The sequence below is a fragment of the Notothenia coriiceps genome, unplaced genomic scaffold, assembly GCF_000735185.1.
Source record: "Notothenia coriiceps isolate Sejong01 unplaced genomic scaffold, NC01 NC01_scaffold00011854, whole genome shotgun sequence".
In the NCBI taxonomy this organism is placed as follows: Eukaryota; Metazoa; Chordata; class Actinopteri; order Perciformes; family Nototheniidae; genus Notothenia; species Notothenia coriiceps.
The window spans coordinates 484,534-504,026 of NW_011344555.1; the positions used below are offsets into that span (position 1 = coordinate 484,534).

At 38.5% G+C, this 19,493-nt stretch overlaps 1 protein-coding gene across 2 annotated transcripts; it reads left to right on the top strand.

The window, feature by feature from the left end:
• Positions 1-234: 234 nt before the first annotated feature.
• Positions 235-16,065, top strand: LOC104947094 (protein-glutamine gamma-glutamyltransferase K-like). Of its 2 annotated transcripts, none has more exons than XM_010773051.1 (14): positions 235-368; positions 3,612-3,895; positions 3,973-4,164; positions 6,812-7,063; positions 8,405-8,523; positions 8,605-8,712; positions 9,814-9,991; positions 10,098-10,236; positions 10,975-11,167; positions 13,001-13,154; positions 13,313-13,597; positions 14,122-14,282; positions 14,455-14,591; positions 14,698-16,065. In XM_010773051.1, the coding sequence occupies exons 2-14, from the start codon at positions 3,613-3,615 to the stop codon at positions 14,852-14,854; spliced, it is 2,358 nt and encodes a 785-aa protein (XP_010771353.1). In that variant the 5' UTR covers positions 235-368; position 3,612; the 3' UTR covers positions 14,855-16,065. The 2 variants fall into 2 exon arrangements, with proteins under 2 accessions (XP_010771353.1, XP_010771352.1); XM_010773050.1 differs by having other exon boundaries at positions 235-342.
• Positions 16,066-19,493: the final 3,428 nt, after the last annotated feature.

Here is a 19,493-nt window from a genome sequence, read left to right on the forward strand (position 1 = left end):
TACCAACATTAATACACAAGCCCAAGTAGAAACTGTTAACCAGATTATGGAAAAGTGCTAATATTAACTAGAATGCGTTTTGACTTACATTTCAAAAGAGGCGGCTCTTTACTCTCTCTCTCTCTCTCTCTCTCTTGTAGCTGTAACAGTTTCAGTTGTTTCTTTTGGCAAAATATCTGACTGCTGTTGGTGCTGCAGGAAGGCGTGCCCTCACTCTCTATAGCACTACTTAAAGGAGGTCTGAACCGTCTGAACTTGTAGTCTTTCAAACACAAAGACACGGCGCACAGAAGATTTCCTCCTCCAGTCTGCTTTGTCTAATTTCATCTGCCTCTGAACTGAGTGAGTTTGAACCAGCTGTTTCACAGGTATCTCTCTCTATATACAGGTACAGCCATCTGGTCTTTGATTTATGACTTTATGTTGTTAACGATAACTTACTTTCAAACTTTTCTCCTGAGCAGTCTACTCTCAGATACAATGCCAAAATAATGTGCTTTTATATCAAGAAAAGGAGACAGGTCATAACAAAATGTGCATTATTATTACGTCTTAGCTGTCTAGATTATGCAAACGATAGTCTAAAAGAGTGCCATCTCATGCATGATTTAAAAGACTGTGTTTTAATGTTCATCTGTTTTCCTGAATGGATTTTGGATTTGGATTTTGGATATTATAAATATTATTCATTTATTTTGCACTTTGTATCTGGAAGGGTTGCTTTTCCTCACATACATATACAATATATTATATCTGCTGTGACGCCCTGCAACATAGAGCTGTCAAACATCTGCCACAAATCTGTGGTTCATGTCTAATCATGTAAAGCAAAGCATGCTTAAAGCAACAGTAGACTAATGTGTAAAGGAATACATCACATCAACTTGGCTTCGTTTCAAATACAACTGGGTTTGTGTTCAAATTGAACTCTGTGAATGCTTTTATTCTGACGTCACACAAGAAGGTCCCTTTGTGTTTCTTGTTTTGGTTGGAAATGACTGACCCCCAAGGCCCTGTTGCATCAGGTCATGAGTGTAGCAGAGGGATGCTTACTGGATCACCACCCTCCTGGAGGAAATTGTTAACCAGCGATGAATAGCACATTGGTATTTTCTGCTGCTAAAATCATGAGAGTGACCTAAGACCTACTTTATTTAACATTTGATCAGAATTTCCCCATCTGCACATGCAGGCACCCAAACATATGCCAGGCCCAGAGGGAAGTCGTCTCGGAGTAGTTTGAATGTACGTAGGATGATGAAGCGATAAATCTCATATCATTAGCAGGTTCAGCTGTCGGTCGTGTTATCGTCCACAACATGTCGCTCTAATTTCTGCGCAGCTTGGTGAGAGTTGTATCTCCTCGTCTCACTTTGTTAGTTTACAGTGCATTGCAAACATTTTCATAGTTAATTTATCCCATTATTGGATGCAGTGAGAAGGTTTTGTTGATCTGCGTGGGTGTGTCTCTGTTTTTGCAATCTAAGTGTAAACTCAAACATACTGTATGGACCTCAATTCCACACATTCTTCCTCCTCTACCCACATTATATCTTTTGGCACTGAGGCAGGATCTGCGGTGGATTTCATCGTCATTTACTAAAGCAGTTTGGGAGGGCCCACCCTGCAGTAAACTTTCACCCACCCACTGAGGTTTCCAAAATCTATGTGGAGACTTGCGGATGAGAGTATAAAAGTCCCTGTCCCATCTGCTTTATTGAATGCAATTTGGAGTTATCAAACTGTGTTTAACTAACGGAATATACAGTATGTTGACATTGGCATACTAAACAATGATGACATGTTTAGTATTGCCTTACACATTACAGTTCTTTAAGTTTTCGGTCCTCCCTCTTTCCTGCATTTGGCCACACCTTAACTTCCAGAATAACCTAAAATTAGCTGTGATTGATTACTATGATTCAGTATTACTGCAGTAAATGTTGTTGTAATTACAATATAATTAGACGTTTTATTGTTCCGATATGATTCACGCCAATTTCAGATTTAAACGTGTTTGGCAACGTGTGTGATCACTTGGAAAATGTGCTGCAAATATATAGCCTTTTGCAATGTTAAGTATGAATTGGGAAAGAGTTCATGGTTTTACGAAAATTGTGTTTTGTGTGAAAATGTGATTTGTGTGAAAGCAGTTAAAAAATAATTCACAGTTTGGTCCACATGGACTTTAGTTTTGCTCACAGTTTGAAGAGTTTTTAAAATCCATGATAGCAAAATCAACAATGTGAAATGTAACATTGTGCTACTCTGAAAGAAGAAACTACCCAAAGCTGAAACATGCGAACGAACACACAATGTAGTTGGCCTGTTTATCAGGTTTTCATGGATTTACTTCTTCTTCTGGGCTCGTCTGTAAATATGACGCACTATCCTGAGCTGCAGGAGGCGGAGGCGCTCCCACACCTGAAAGTCTGTCTGGGATTTAGTGTTTTGTCTTAACTTCATTGGAATAAGAATAAAGAGTGAAGTCATTGACAGTCCCACTATTGCTTCATCGGAGTCTGTTTGGTCACCACATAACAATCACTGTTGCCAAGCCAGGGAATCTAAAGTGAGTTTTTGAAAGGTTTCAGTGGCTTTGTAGCTTTTTCTTGAAGCTATCATTTCTGCTAGAAAGTAAAATCAGAGGGAAGTGAGCTAAGGCTCAGGAAAATGGGTGGAGGGAGAAAGTAAGATGGAAATAGGTTAGATTTGAATCACCGTGCCGTGAAGTTTAGCAGAATTCATGTGCAGATTCTTCAAAGAAATGTGACTGTTATCTTTGGTGGCAAGGCATAGTGTTTTGATCGTTAAACACAGAAATTACATTTGTTTAATGGCACAGTTGTGGATCAAAGCACATTCTCACCCCCAGGAGGCTTTCACTAATTTAATAAATCAGATCATGTAATATTAAGCATCAGTGAATCAGCTCAGGATTAACCCTGAGAGAAAGAAGCCTTTCTGTCTAAGGCCATTACGGATTATTATCTGTGTGTACGCAGATCAAATAAACAAATAAGCATAATTGTATGATTTGTTCTCTGTTTAGCAGCAAAAATAGTGGATAAATGACTATTTATGTGTTGTTCGTACTGAACAAGTAATCTTTATCATTCAAATCAGCAATGATCAGCTTCTTATGGGTTACATAATTAACATGTCAGACCAGTCATTTCATTTTTACGTATTTATTTGTATCAATACCTTTTAGTTAAATGAACAGATGAAGGATATTAATATGCACTGTCACAATACTTGAATACAAATATATATTTTCTGTGTCTCTAAAAAGATCAAAGATTCCCAACCTGGGGTACTTAGGGGTATTACTGCACTTGCTAATGTATACTAGAAAACCCCCCCACAATAAATCACCAATTTGATAAATACAAGAAGAAATCCAGATTGGATAACAAACAAAACCCTTATATCTAATAATCTATCATATCTGTAACCTGTCAAAAATACAAGGAGTAGTAAGTGGTTACCCCTTTTAAAGAAAAATACCTTAAGATCTTCACTTATATGTGGTGTTGTCTTTAATTAAATGGATGCATATTCAATGACAAAGCTTTAGATTTCCTCATTGTGTTTTACCTTTTTCTCAGGATGCCTGTCTCGACGCGATCGATCAGAGAGCGGTCTGCAGTGGGTCGGTTTCCTACTGTCACGTTTGGATTTGGGGAGGACACAGAGGAAGAAAAGGAAGCCTCAGAGGAGGACAATGCTGAGCAGGGAAATGCATGCCAGACGTGGCTGCGTAAAATCTGCCCGTGCTGCTGTCCCCAGCGAAATGACGTCGACATTACAGACACTTTGATTACAGTAACTGATTACCCGTCGGAAGTGACGGACGACAAGAAGCCTGTTGCCGGTGACAGCGAGCTTGATGGTAACTTATTTATTAAACAAAGTAAATGCCAGCAGTGAGATGGACTCCACTCTTAAATAACTGTTCTTGTTTTGCAGAACTCCTCCTCAATGTGAAATCAATAGACCTGATGAAAGGAAAATCAGGGGAGAACCGCACACAGCACCACACCGACCTCTACCAAAGTGACGCCTTTATTATTCGCAGAGGACAGAATTTCCATATGTGGATTACTCTGTCTCGACCCTTTGACCCCAGCACTGACAAACTTCACCTCGATCTTAAAACAGGTTAGTCCGCGTTCTAGAAAGAAACCATGTACTGTTTGCTAATCGGAGATTTGAACACTGTTCACTTTTATGACCCATAAAGTGTCCTTTGTTTTGTGGTTATACATAGAAATAAGAAAATGTAAACATAGAATTCCCCATCTCCATAGTATGCAGCAACAGTTATGAATACTAATTTGCTAGATATAGATTTCCCACATGAATGGCCTCTGATCTAGGAAGGCCAAGTGTGAAACTGGATGTAGGCAGTCCAGCCTGACCCTCGTGGAAACCTCTGCCGAGCTGCACATGATATTTAAGACCTCCCTCTTTAGGCAGTCAAAGCGTAAAGAGGATGGTGACGGTTTTAGAGCTCCAGGAGGAAACTAAATGAAGCAAGAAGTTTGAGGTTCAAACCGGTAATTTGGCTCCTTGTGTGTGTATTCAGATTGTGTAGCATTTGTGTGTGAGATGGATAGATTAGGAGGGAGAGTGAGAGGGAGTGAGAGCTTTTTGGTTACTATTGCTATGGTAACAGTTGCTATGCTCCGGGGGAGAGAGTTTTTTTTACGAATGCCGAGTCCTCAGTCTTGCTCTAACTAAAAAATCCAGTCTGCAGACAATTTGCCATTGATGCTGGCACACCAACTGCCTCTGTCTCTGCTGTCTCTCTCTATGTCTTTATATTGAGAGGATGCAGACCAATATAGATCCTACAATTATAGATATAACACAAGTGAAGCTTGCAGAGAAGAATTACCCCGTCTCATTTACAGAGACTGTGAATCCATTAGAGGAAATCGTATTTTACCCCATGTACATTCCTTAACACTGAGGAAACATGCAAGGTTTAAAGAATGGTAGCTTTTTTTGCTAATAAAGTATCCAAAAATAATGGCAGTTATTTATTCTAATTTGTATCAAAGTTTTTTTACAAGCTGTTGTTGCAAGTCAAGCCAAGTCTGTTTAAATAGCACCTTTCAGCACAAGGCAATTCAAAGTGCTTTAAAAAATGCTAAATGTTAAGAGCAATAAGATCGAGTGCAGTGGAAACACATTATACAATTATATTTTAAAAAACATTTAAAAAGCGAAGAGAATAAAATGGGTATAAAATACAAGAATAGAAATGACAGTGCCGTGTAAAAGATGCTCAGTTATTTTTGTTTCATTAGAAGCAGCGGTAAAAGGAAAAGTCTTCAGCCTGGGACAAATTATCATGTCATAAGAAGAAATACAACGCTGCTCATAAATAATCATCCAGTCAGTTTAAAGCCATCTGCCATACCAGCAATATGAAAGAAGACAATGCAAAATGTGCAAACATAAAAACATCATGGTGGTTATTTAATACAAAAAGACTGTTTCAAAGGGAAAAGGCTATCTCTGTAGTGTCTCAGTTCAAATGGTGTTCGACCGTGCCTGCAGTACCATGTAGTCCAATCACTGTATTCTGTGACAGGTACCACGTACCCATGAGTGTTTCTTTCTTTATTGAAGTGAGAGCCAGTGACAGTTTAATGCCTTGAAGCCGCTCATAATGGCTAAGAGAGGCTTCAATTTTATAATACCTCACAAAATGAAAGTGTGGGGCAGATTGAACACAGCTGTTCCTAAATACTTTCCTGTTGCAGGGCTGAGAATGTTATGTTGTTCCTGAGAGGGTAAAGGCCCTAATGTCAGTAGAAACAAAAGATGCATCCCCCTGGGAGCGTGAATAACGGGGTGCTAATGGGCCTGACCATTTCAAGTCCGGAGCAGTTATGTCCTTGCTGTAGCCATATATTTACAGTATATGCTGAGATCTGACAATGGCATCAAACTTGTCATCAAACTCCATGCAAGAGTTGCTTCAGTATATTGCTTCAAGCAGGAATTCAGGCTGTTGGAGCCCTCTGCGTTGTTACCCATGCCTTTGCACCCCTGCTGCGCAGACAGCCTCCATTCAATTATGAAAAACTATCTGCAGGTCTTCACACATCCTTTGGGTTCACCCTCAAGGGAATGAGATGTGTTCAGTATAAAGTTCATGGAAACGTTGCTATTATTTTGATATTGCTTATGCACATGTAAAAAGCAAAGCGGAGAAAAGCGCCAACAAAAATATCACAGTGATTCACAGTTTTACAATGGTTGTCAGGCAGCTACAGATTCCTATTTTCACACACAACCATTTGTCAGTCTGTACAAAATAAATCTTGAAATTGCATAATAGTGACATAAGACACCTGTAAGCCAAAAAAGACCAAAGCCACACCCAGTGAGGAAAGAGATAACAATCAGGGAGAATTGTGAGTTTCCCAGGAGAGGTGAATTTCTTAAACATAGAAAACACAGGGCCCATTAAAGATTTTAGTGTTTCTCTTAAAACCCAGGATGCAGATCCCCGCTTTAAACATTAGCATTGTTCATGCCAGTGCAGGAACTGCAGCCAAACAGCAAACTGCTGCCAAGGAAAACTTTTTGTAGTACAGCTGCACTGCTATTATAACGTTTATGTGTGTGTGTATGTGTGCGTGCATATATCATGAAGCTCTTCTGGAATCTTTATATACACTCTGTTTACCTAACAAGGTAGGAATGCAGGTGTGGTTAAGATTGATTGGGGGCATGACAAGAACACTAGTTTCCACATGCTGCATCGACATGTCTTCTTTTCCTTTCTCAGGGCCGCTGCCAACAGTGTCAAAAGGAACCCATGTAATCATCCCTTTGGTGGAGAAGTTGGAGGGCAATCGTTGGGAGGCTTCTATTGTGAGTCAGGACGACAAAAGGATGAAGCTGTCTGTGAATTCTCTCCCCACGGCGCTCATTGGCCGATATCAAATCATAGTGGAAACGCATTGTGCAAATGGCCAGGCAGTTTCTACACATGACCCTGCAAATGACATCATTATGCTGTTCAACCCCTGGTGTGAAGGTAAATATGGGATTACAAAAATAAAGCATCTAAGACACACATGTTTTTCAGGTTAATATACTACAAAGGGTATTAAAACTATCAGAAAGACATTACAATACAGTCATATAACCATGAAGTAAAGGTATAAAATGTTATTTAGTTTGTTTAAGAGGTGCTTATTGGTTGATTTTGTGAAATGCTGGGCTAGTTGTTTCCCACTTTAAGTCTTTATACTAAGCTAAGCTATGCTAATAGGATAGTTAATAATATTAAGTTGAACCTATATAAATGTAATATTATTGCTTTCAACTAGCCTAATACAGTTATGTGAAATATGTTGCCATAATACATTTAATTAAAGTCAACGTTTCAGTTTTTTCAGTGTATTTAACAGACAGACGGACCATAATTGTAACGGCTGAATGAACACAAGTAGAGGACTCAATAGCATGACTCAGAAACAGAGGCTTAGGATGCAAAAAAGGTCTTTATAGCCAAGGTTCGGAACGCAGGAGATCAATCAATAAGGCTACCAAAACAGACGAGGAGTAGACAGGGACCGGGTCAGGACACGAAGCTGGGTCAGGTACACGTGGAATCAGATACTAGGAAAAACACTGCTGGAACGCTAGGAATACGGTAACTAAGACGAACTGGCACTGACGGGAATGTGGATGCAGACTAAGTAGACAGAGGGAGAGATGATAATGGAGCACAGGTGAGGCTAATTAGAGATGGGAAGCAGGTGGAGTTTCAATCAAGGGCAGGAAAGCTGAGACTGAAATGAGAGAAACAAAAATGAAAACAGGAACAATAACAAAAACATCAACATGCTGACTAGGCCCTTACAATAATCTTCTCATCTCACTATTCATATGAAAGCAAATGCCTCTACGTTCCCAATATGTCTAACTATTCCTCTAGGAAAAAACCCAACCAAGAAGAACAAAAGGGTTTTTTATGCCATTTACTCTGAAATACATAATAGGACAAATTCAGCCTCAATAAATTCCCCTGTCGGGCTTTTGATCTTGATATGGCTACAACAGTGTTCATTTTTTAAGAAATGTCTACTCTCTGATTGTCTACACATTATCGTGAATACTACTGGACCAGTCTGCCAATAATTCTGTTTTGCACATTTATGACTACATGTTGGTGTCTCTATTTTCTTGTTCTGTCAATGACTGCTGGCAAATGGCTAGACTAAAGAAAAGCCTCTCTTACAGTAGATCTGCACTCTCCTAAGTGCTTTTTGTTCTAGTTTAAATTTCTAAGTTACATTTAAAGATCATATAAAATTGTGAGATGTATACAAAAAACTAAAGTTATTGATACTTTGTACTTGTTCACTGTCAGATGACACAGTGTTCATGGATGCTGAAGACGAGAGGCAGGAATATGTCCTGAATGATATCGGAAAAATCTACTATGGCACCATGGATCAAATTGGAGTGCGGACCTGGGACTATGGACAGGTGAGGGGGTTGTTCGATCTTTAAGTGCTTTGTTAATAGACTAAGCAGTAGAAACCTAATTGCTCTCTGTTTCGCTTTCAGTTCCAAGATGGGATTCTTGCTGCTTGTATCTTTGTCCTGGAAAAGAGTGGAACTCCTCCGTCAGGGTGGGGAGACCCGATTAATGTGGTGCGAGTGGTCTCAGCCATGGTGAGACTGCGTTTACTCTTTATTGAAAAAAAGTCTTGGCCATGATAACAATTTCCACACATCACATCACGGTTTTAGCAGGATACCGGCATCCTAGGGCCTAAGCCAGATTTAAATATTTGTTTTAACCAATGCGGACAGTTTGTACAGAAAGGTCTTCTGCAATGTTAAGAACAAATCTTTGAATGCCTAATGCATTCATGTTACCCCCAGAGGATACATCCCATTGATTGTCAATCGCCTGACTTTTCCAATTTGACACTTCAGATTTCATCTGAAATGTCTCAACATCTATTTGATGTATTGACAAGAGTTGTGCTATGGATTTGGACAACAAAACAATTTCTTTAAATGTTATATTTGAGAGGCAGATAACAACATTGTTTGATATTTTTTGCATGAAAAATTACTTTAAAAGATACATTTATTTTAAAAACAATTGCAGATTATTAGATTATTATTTTTTTTCTTTCAATTGGCATTTAAATGTATGTGAAAGTAAAAAATATATATATCATTACGTTAATGTGTCCAAGTTTAAGCTGATAATTTATTAAAACAATCGGTACCACTTTACAATAAGACTACCCTTATAAAGGATTCATAAAGGGTTTATAATTAGGTTATGAATTAGGTTTTAAACACTTTATTAATCACGAAGAACCATTTATAAACCAGTTCTAACATAGTTTTCATACATCAACACAGGCTCACTATTTGGCAAGATGACTAAGCCTTATATTAGCTACTTAGTTAGCGAGAATCAACTCAGTGAACAACAGATACCAAGGATGCTGGCTGATGAAGAAAACGAAGTAAGCTAAGTAGCCAATATAAGGCTTAGTAGTACAGATAAATGTGGGCTCACTATTTGGCAAGCAACCGGTCACAGTTGCCCTGTTTATGTCATGTCTTATAAAAGCTTATTCATGATTTATAAAGTGTTCACAACCTAATTAATTAATTAATTACAAACTATTCGTAAACCCTGGTCTTATTGTAAAGTGGTACCAAACAATCTGAAGTGTTACTGTGTTCATGTTCCTGCCAAATGGAAAACTTGGTTTAAAAAAACAACAACCCAATATTTCACTTATCCAGATCAACTCCCCAGATGACCTAGGTGTCGTGGAAGGAGACTGGTCCGGAAACTATTCGGCTGGGACTAGTCCAACAGTTTGGAGTGGAAGTGTGGAAATCCTGAATGAATATCATAAAAACAATGGAAACCCTGTTAAGTATGGCCAGTGCTGGGTCTTTGCTGGAGTATTCACCACAGGTGAGTGGACAGTTTTTCTATCACAATTTCATGAGACATGTGTTTGTGTATGTGTGTAACAGGGAGATTCAAACAGATATTGACGACTGGTGCTGTATATTTTCAGTCTTACGCTGTTTAGGCATTCCCGGTCGAACTGTGACCAACTTCAGCTCAGCTCATGACACAGACGTCTCCTTGACAACAGACGTATACCTGGACGAGAACCTGGATCCTATTGAGCTCCTCAATGCTGACTCTATCTGGTATGTCCTGTCACCATCACTGTGATGCTGCCTCATCATGACAGGTTTCACTCTGTAGTTTAAACCAGCACTTGGTAACCTTTTCTTAGAAGTCATTTTTTGTGATATTTGCTAAGACGATATCCTGACACTATGGCAAGTGACAAATAATCTGTAAAAAAAAAAACGTCATTCCCCCTTCCACAATGTTACTAAAAATGTTTATGGTAATTGTAAGATTCCACTGTGTTAAATTAAATCAACAAACAGGACCAATGAGTCTGTTTCTCAATGTCATGAACTCCGATCTAAATGGCAAACTGCTGATCCAATATCAAAACAAGGTTTCTATATCGTTTATTTCTTACTTGTTAAATGTTTGCCACAAAGTGTACTGCGAAGCTGTAAATGAAAGTTTGTACTCCACATGTTGAAAACAGTCAAGTGAAAACTAGGCACCGCCAACGGGCTCTAACCAAAATGTCTTATTTTACAGCTATCTTTCAAATCATAAATTGCTAAACATTTTAGGCAAGAACATAGGCAATGCAGTTACATAATATTTGATCAACACTGCCTTTTTTGACAGTTTGATAGGAGTCCATGAGCAGCGCCCTCTACGGTAGAAAGGAACCTGATTATTTCTAAGATCTGTCTCATGAACTGAGTGCCAGTTCCAACAAATACGACAAAAGTTATTTTTATAAAATTACCCAAATGTAGATTTATGAAGCCTGACCTTTAAGTATTTTTATGAAGGAACTTCCATGTGTGGAACGATGCCTGGATGGCGCGTCCAGACTTGCCTGCAGGCAACGGAGGCTGGCAAGCTGTGGACGCCACGCCTCAGGAGACGAGCCAGGGCACCTTCCGCTGCGGCCCGGCGGCTCTCACTGCAGTACGCAATGGACAGGTCTTCCTGAAACATGACGTCCCATTTGTGTTTGCTGAGGTTTGTGGAATATGTTTTTTACTTTGGGAGCAGTGTGCAGGATTAATGGGGATGTATTAATAGATAGGAAATATTATATTCCTGATTATGTGTTCATTAGTATTAATTCACCTGGAACTAAGAATAGGTGTGTTTTTCATTGGCTTAAAATGAGCCCTTCACCTCTAGATAGTAGATCCCTTTTCCAGAGTCTCTCATGTTGCAGCACCGTGTTTAGTTTTAGTTTAGACGAACCAAACACTGGCCTCAGAGAGGGCTTTTCGTGTTTTACGTTACCTGAAGGCCATCGTAGGTTCACCGACCCATTTAAAGAGGTATTTAGTTGGCTACAATCTGCAACCGCAGAGCTAGATGCCACTCATTTCTAGAGGAGCACCCTTGATATTCTGTCTGCACTTCCATAGTTTTCCTTAACATACTTAACCTACATGAGTGCTGTAGGTTAAACATCTGAAATTTCAGTTGTTGTTTCATGTTGACAGATTATCAGTGTTGGGTTACAAAAGTAACGGAGTTACAGTAATGTATTACTTTTTGCTGTAACGAAGTAATGTAACGCATTACTAATTAAATTTGGGTAATACTACCTGTTACAATTCTCAGTAACGCAGTTACAACACATTTTACCCCGAAATTAAATGGGGGGCGGGGGCTCCCGCAACATCTTGCAAGAAACAGCGTCTGAGGGCTTCTTAACATTTAACAAACTATGAATGTCATACCCACTTAACGGGAAGAAACTCAGCTACCTGACGATATGAACAATTTTTACCGAAACAAAACACAAGTCTAACGTTGAGCCTCTGAACTAGCACTAAACAAAAGAATGCTGACGCACTTAGCACATAACTCACGTTAGCGATCTTTTATACTTCATCGGATCTGCACAAACAAGATATCATCTGAAAGCTGAGATTCCCCAGATTCCAATGGTATAAGTATCATCACTAAGCGACCAAAACTCGCGGCAGCGAAAGCCAGCAAACACAATACACAATTCCACTTTACGTAGCCAAAGCGGCAAATAACTCTTACCTTTGCTGTTTTCTGATCAAAAGTTGTGTTCAATGGCAATAAACGGACGGACACTATAATTTACACTTTTTTACAATGTTCAATCTGAATTTACTTAAAAAAAAAAAAAAAAATCTATATTGATTCTGACTTTTCTACTTCCAACTCACAGGTTTATCATTGCTTTGAGAAAAAAGATTATTAATTTACCCATTTTAGAAGTGAAGATATAGTCATTTGTTCCGGGAATGTCATTTTCGAGCCTGAGACCTGAAAAACAGGCTCAGGGCTTTTAACATCTTTTCCTTTCTCTTTCTTGATCCTCCTTAGCAACCTTCATTATAGTCCTTGACAGTGGCCTGTACTACTGTATTAACAGCATGTCACATGTTAAGAATTTACAATCAGAATCGAGTATTCAACTAAGCCGTGTAAAAAAATGTGTTAGCCTTAATGGCCTACACAGTTGTTATGCTATACCACATCGCCCTTCACTGGATGTATAATGAGCTGCACTAAATTTAAAATACCTAGCCATTCTTTTGCGGTTATTTTGGTAAAGTAACTCAAAAGTAATATAAAAGTAGTGTAACTCATTACAATTCAGAGACAGTAATATTGTAATGTAACTTATTACTTAAAAAAGACAGTAATAAATCATGTACTTTATTACATTTTGGAAGTAACTTGCCCAACAGTGCAGATTATGCATGTGTAGCTATCATAAGCCATATTACATCAAAATGCTGCATGACGTTTCCCATCTGTTCAAGGCTTTATTTTGTCTCTCTCTTTTCCTCATGCTCTGTCTGCTTTCAGGTGAATAGCGATAAAATCTACTGGCAGAAGAACACAGATGGGACCTTCAGTCAAATCTATAGTGAGAAAAAGGTTGTGGGCCACTTCATCAGCACAAAGGCTGTTGGAACTGATGAACGCATGGATATCACACACTTTTACAAACACCCCGAAGGTAACATCAAACAAAATACACACACTAAAAAGCTTATTTAAAAGAGATGAAGTACTCAATGTAAAGAATACAAATCCTTTGTCAAAAATAATTTCACCAAGGTTATAATACTGCATTAATTGTCTATTGAATTAATTGAATTCTTTGGTCATTCTCAGGCACAGAGATGGAACGTATTGCTGTGGAGACAGCATGTAGCTATGGCTCCAAAGCGGAGGCCTATACCTATACCAAGTCACAGGATGTCTCTATAGAAGTCACCATGGATGGTGAAGGTCCTAAAATGGGAGAAGACGCAGAGCTTAAAATTATATTGCGAAACAGCAGCTCAGAGGAACGAAAGCTCACCCTGCACAGCCAGGTGGCAGTCATGTACTATACCGGGGTGCACAAGGCAACAGTCAAAAAGGACATGACAGACTTGGACTTGATGCCCAATGAAGGTGCGTGAAGTTTAGTCAGGGTTGGTTGCAGGAAGAACATTTCGATTTTGGCACGCAGGGTTTCCTAAAGGCGTTCACAGGTTTTTTTTACAATAAAAAAACAGCAAAGAATAGCAACAAGTATTACTACAAAACATGTTAACTGGTTAGCTTAGCATAGCACAAAGATTCAATATATACCTCCAAATATAAGTAATTTACACTTGAAGAAATAATATAAGACATAAATGTTTTTGTACACTTTGGTTTTCATTCAGATACAACAAACGGATGTTATTATCTTAAGACAGAGCCATGCTAGCTGTTGCCTTCCTGTCTTTGTGCTAAGCTAACTGGCTGTTTGTAGCTTTATATTTACTGGACAGATCTGAGCATTGGAATTCCCATTTAACTTGAAGAAAGAAAGCAACAAATATGTATTTACAATGTTAGTCAATACAACGCTCTAAAACAAAAATAATAACGCAAGGTAGAGGACGGGAAATTAACTTCAAACATACTTTGCCAACAACCTCTGTCTGCAGAAAAACCTTTGGAGTGGACCATGGAATATAAAGACTACAAGGACCAACTGGTAGACCAGGCCGCCCTGATGCTGACGCTGACCGGCAGGGTCAAGGAAACACAGCAGGTCATGGCCACACAGTTCAATTTCCGGCTCAGGACCCCAGACCTCATCCTGAAGGTAACCCAAACTAATTATTAAAGGGGCCCTATTATGCTTGGGGTTTTCCCTTTCCTGTTGTGTGTTATAAAGGTTTTTGTGCATATGAATGGTCTGCAAAGGCTCAAACCCCAAAGTTTCCCCCCAGAGCGTGTTTTATTTGATATGATTGCTTTGTTGTTTGCCCACACAGCCCATCGGGAAAGCGGTGGTAGGAGAGAAGATGGCAGTGGAGATTTCCTTTACAAACCCACTCACACAGGTGTTGAAAGCTGTGATATTCCATGTGGAAGGGCTGGGCCTCCTTACAGCTCGAAAGATTCATTACGGGTAAGAAGGGAAAATGTACCTCTATATTGTGTTCAGCTATTCTTTAACTACCTTGTCTATCTTTCTCTTTTGTGATTGCCACTGTCATTTCCTGTCCTTCCCTCAGAGATATTGGCAGTCGTGCCTCCGTGTCACTGACTGAGCACTTCGTACCCACACTCCCCGGGCCGAGGAAATTACTGGCTTCATTGGACTGCAAGCAGCTCACACAGGTTCATGGTGTGACCGGCATCACTGTGGAGGAAAAAAACAATGGCGCTTAATAGCAATTTGAAAACTAGGATACTTCGACACTGAATGTTTTAAAATAACAGTTTTTCCATGTCATTTATGGAAAGTTTAAATTAACGGAAGTATGACACTGAAACTTTATTTTGCATCATAATTCAAAATGGCCCATGACCACAGAGAGACAACCACTTATAAAAACATGTACAAAAATATACGAAAACCAGTATAAGCTTACACCAAGCTTATTATATCGTCGTGCAGAGGTCGGACAGTGTGGCAGCTTAAATGAAAGAAATGTATTTATTTTTTTAAAGGATCTACGTTAAGATCATGCTTTATATTTATACATTTGATATATATTTTATGTGTTTACTTGCCATCTGTTTAAACTAAGAGTTGTTTATTTAATACTGCTTCAAATGCTTTTGTGTTATTTAAACAAAACGTATCACGAAGTCTGGTAACGTTTTATGATATTTCCTAACAATTTGTTTCTGATTTCCCGTGCTAATTTTTGGTTAGAGAAGTATATTTAAGATGTATGTTGATAAGGAGTCTGTATTTGTGAAGTGGAATCTAGGAAAGCTCATCTCAGATTTTCTGTACCCACTTCAAAATCTGGAAACAAAGTCAGTGACACAGAATGATTACATTTGTTTGACTGCTTTTGGGGATTACCCTAAAGTTTCAGGGCTAAAGAAATGCGGGTCAATTTTAGCATAAAGGTACATAGAGCAGCGCTCCAATATTATGGAAACAAGAGGAAATAAATTGGAAACAATTTGATGCAACTGACAGGTCAAAACATCTCCACATCACATCCATCTTCTTTTTTATTTACCCAATTTCCTTCCAAATACAGTTCACAGGCTGGTGCAAATTATGATTGCATGAGAGGCAATAAGCCAAGGAAACAATATTTTTGTCTCAAACTGTTGGTGTTTTCTGACAAGCAATGTTTGGTGTGCAATTTGTTTTTCTTACTCTGGAGTAAGAAACATCCTGTTCTCTTTTTCTTTCTCAAGCACATAATAAACAGAGAGGTATAGTGAGAGCAAATTCTCTCCACCTAGCAGCCACAGTTTGTTTGTTTGCTGGTTCGTTTTATGTTTACAAGGGGGCGGTTAACGTACGACATTTCCAAAACTATAATCCTGTCATATAAAATCATGTGTGTGCCCACTTTTCAAGCCAGCCTCCAGTGCAAGGTATTTTTAAATAAAGTAATACTTTCATCCTTCTCTCACGATAGTTTGCTGTGCTAAGATAAATGGGCATCTACATTGGTAAACAAGACTCTGACAGCACACCTACATGTTTGTCGTAGAAAGATAAATGGGCCACTCTCTTTGGAAATTCACCTGCTGGAAAAGTGTAATCAATAAAGTTAATGAAGACTGTTGCATTTAGGTGCAAAACACTGTGTCTGTGAGCCAGCCAGCACAAAAGCAGTGACCTGGTACCAAAGGAATACAGCCGGAGTGAAGGTCGAATTACACCGTGCAGGTGTTCCTCTGCACCTGTTCTGATTTGTGAAAGAAAAATGCAGAGAAACACCTGCACGATGTAATTCAATGCTGTAGAATCACATTACAACGTAATGCAGTCTGCAAAACAACATCAATATTGGTCATTAAGCTGAAGCATCACTTCTCAGGAACAGATTAGCAACAACACAAATAATTATTGTTGCGTAAGTTTCACAGCGTTATTAATTAGTACAGAATGTTTGTATTGCTTACTCTTTTTTCTGTTCACTCTTTGCATCTTCATAGCACATACATGTATACAGGAAAAGCCAGGTCTTAACAAGCCAGTGGTATTTTATTTTATTTTGCAGCAGGATGCATAATAACAAGATTGCAGCAATGTCTTATGCTTGAAGAACTACTGTAGGTCCATACAACACTGGAATTGTTCAATAACCATATCATCAGATTTTCTTGAGGGCTAACTGTGGCTGCAAGATACTGCGATTGTCCTTCAATTGGAAGGTTGTGGGTCAGATCCCAGCCGTTGCAGTCAACGCAGTTGCGCTTTGAGGGGTCATAATGACTGGATAAAGCGCTATATAAATAGAGTCCATATGCCATTTGATGTATTATGTAATTCATGTCCTGCTGTAATAAATAAAGTAAAGTAATCAAATACTGACTGGATTTTCTCTATAAATATTGGTCATCAATGTTTCACATCTGAGGGCCAGGCAGGTTATGGGCAACAAAAGATAAAAAGCAAGAATCCAGAAGCTTCAAAGGTAATAGCAATGGGCTGCATTTCATTAAACAAAAAACACTGGCAAGGCTGCTCTTAGTACTTTATTTAAAATAAGAGAATGTGTAGATCTATATTAAATATAGATAAAGATTCACATTACTGCAGATCTTTCTAAAAACACATCCAGCCCTGCTCTGTACAACCATGAATAGTTAAAGAAGTCTGACTCATGAACAAGGACATGCTCAAGGCCAGATCAACAGCACATGTTTAACCAAAGCACAAGAACAACATTTGCATAATTTTGTCAAGTACTTTGGCCATTGGAATAATTTGTTCTTAACTAACCCTAGCAGCTTGCAGTTTTTAGATTGTACTTATCTTTATAATTTAACATTGGCTTCTGGTTAGTAAATCACTATATGCTGATTGATGAAACCTAAGGGTTGGGTTTCCCATTTTGTCAGGTTGGAGCAACAGACCCACAAAAATATATTTGCGAATACCTGCTCATGACCAAGGAGTTAAAGCCACTCAAAATCATTTCACACAAAAAAATAACACGTTCTATTTTGAACCATTATATCCTCCAGAGGGAATTTCATTGAAATGTGTTAAGTAGTCGTGAGGCAGACACCTCTTCTTTGCAGAGTTAATTAAGCTCTCAAGTCTGACACACATAGTTGTGCTGATTAATGTGAGTGGCTTCCCCTGGTTTGAGCTTGGTGTTTTACATAATGAATAACAATTTAGCTCTTCCAGACCTATATTTTCCGTCTGGTACATGGGACAAATTAATTAATTTGAGTGTGGGGCCCAACTCAACTACACCTCTGATCACCTGCATAGCCCACTTATACCCAGTCAACACAATTGGCCTCGTTTGACTAATTCTCAAGCCACCCTCATCTTTTCCATTTAACCTTCCTACTTCATGCCCACATCCCTTCATCCTCTCTTACCTTTTCCCCTCATTCCTTCCCATTTGATATAGTGCACCTCTCCCACATCTCATTCCACACATCATATCAGGCCTTGTGTTCAGATATGGCAAAAACACGCCTGAGATTGAACCCCCACACTGAGTCTCGCTCTGCCTGAACATCCTCCGTACCAGACGACATCCCTCCTCCTCTTTCAGCTCACATCCATCAGTCCTCAACATCCAATGCCTCCTGAAATTCCATTAAATCTTTAAACGACATATTGTTGTGCCATGGTCGTAAACTCTAAAAAACAATTCATGGGGCTAGTAGTTTCCACTTATAAAAAATACTTTTTCACAATGGAACATTTAGTTTTTTACCTCAACTTATTTTAGTTAGTTTACAACTAATTTTAATAAATCGGTCAAACTGAAAAAGAACAAAAAAAATGTTACTTACAAATGTAATGATTTTGAAAAAATATTTCTGCGTTCACTCAACTATAGGGATTTAAGTTAGATTAACTCATATCTATTGAGTTTCAACAGTATAGTTTCAAAACTGAACACACGCCCGGACTTTGCTAGACCGCATGTCGAGTTGGAGCAATCTGCATTCATCCTGGAAGCGGAACACTTGGTAGCAGTGGAACAATAGGATTTTAACCTAATAATTTATCAAGTTACCTGGTAAGTAGCCATTTTGTTCAGCTTAATTTGCAACAGCTGCTTACTGCATATACAGTGTAACATAAGCTGTAAGTAGTCATTAGCTACAGTTTTAAGCTACTGTAGCATGCATAGCATACTGATTAGCTAGCTGTTTGTATCCCCCTGTATCCTTTGTTTCACAGTTGCAGTCAAAGTTCATTATTTGCAATACAGTATGTATATATATATATATACATATATATTTTTTTCTTTTTAGAATTAACGTTACATTTGATAAAAACTAATTTAAAAATAAATATGAACAGCAACTGACAATGTTCTGCATGTTCAGTTTTTGCAAACAAGACTTTGTTTTTTCTTTCTCAACATTAAAATGTTCTTCTTTTAAGGATGATTCGGTGGAAAGAATAAAAGAGGTTGATATCTGGTGCTGCTTGGTGGTGTGTCTTCGTGAAAAGGAGGATCTCTTCAAGGAAAACTTAAGTAAGTAAAGACGATGCTTAAATCATACTGTAACTTCTGTTAACCTGAAACACAATGCAATGTTTCGGTGCAAAATCTGATTGCACCAAAAACACTGAAATTTATTTTCTATTATACTTATTCCATGATGGTGAAGTGGATGTTAGCAATGAGGTTCAATAGTGATTGAAGGAACAGAAGTCCTTCAGATCTCGGATGCGACAAGAGCCTGTGAATGCTAATGGGGCTAATATACGCACTCAACCTGATACCTAAAAGAGATGTTAAAAACATTGGAAGCAGGTTCTTGCCTTTATTTGAAATGTTGTATTTACTTTTATTTCATGTTTGAGAACATTTGTTATAAAAAGGTCATTGTGTAAAGAACATTTTAA

Coding starts and splice junctions, on each gene's coding strand:
- LOC104947094 (XM_010773051.1), top strand. CDS start 3,613: ATGCCTGTCTCGACGCGATCGATCAGAGAGCGGTCTGCAGTGGGTCGG. Junction 10,237..10,974: donor CTCAATGCTGACTCTATCTG/GTATGTCCTGTC, acceptor ATTTTTATGAAG/GAACTTCCATGTGTGGAACG. Junction 11,168..13,000: donor TCCCATTTGTGTTTGCTGAG/GTTTGTGGAATA, acceptor GTCTGCTTTCAG/GTGAATAGCGATAAAATCTA.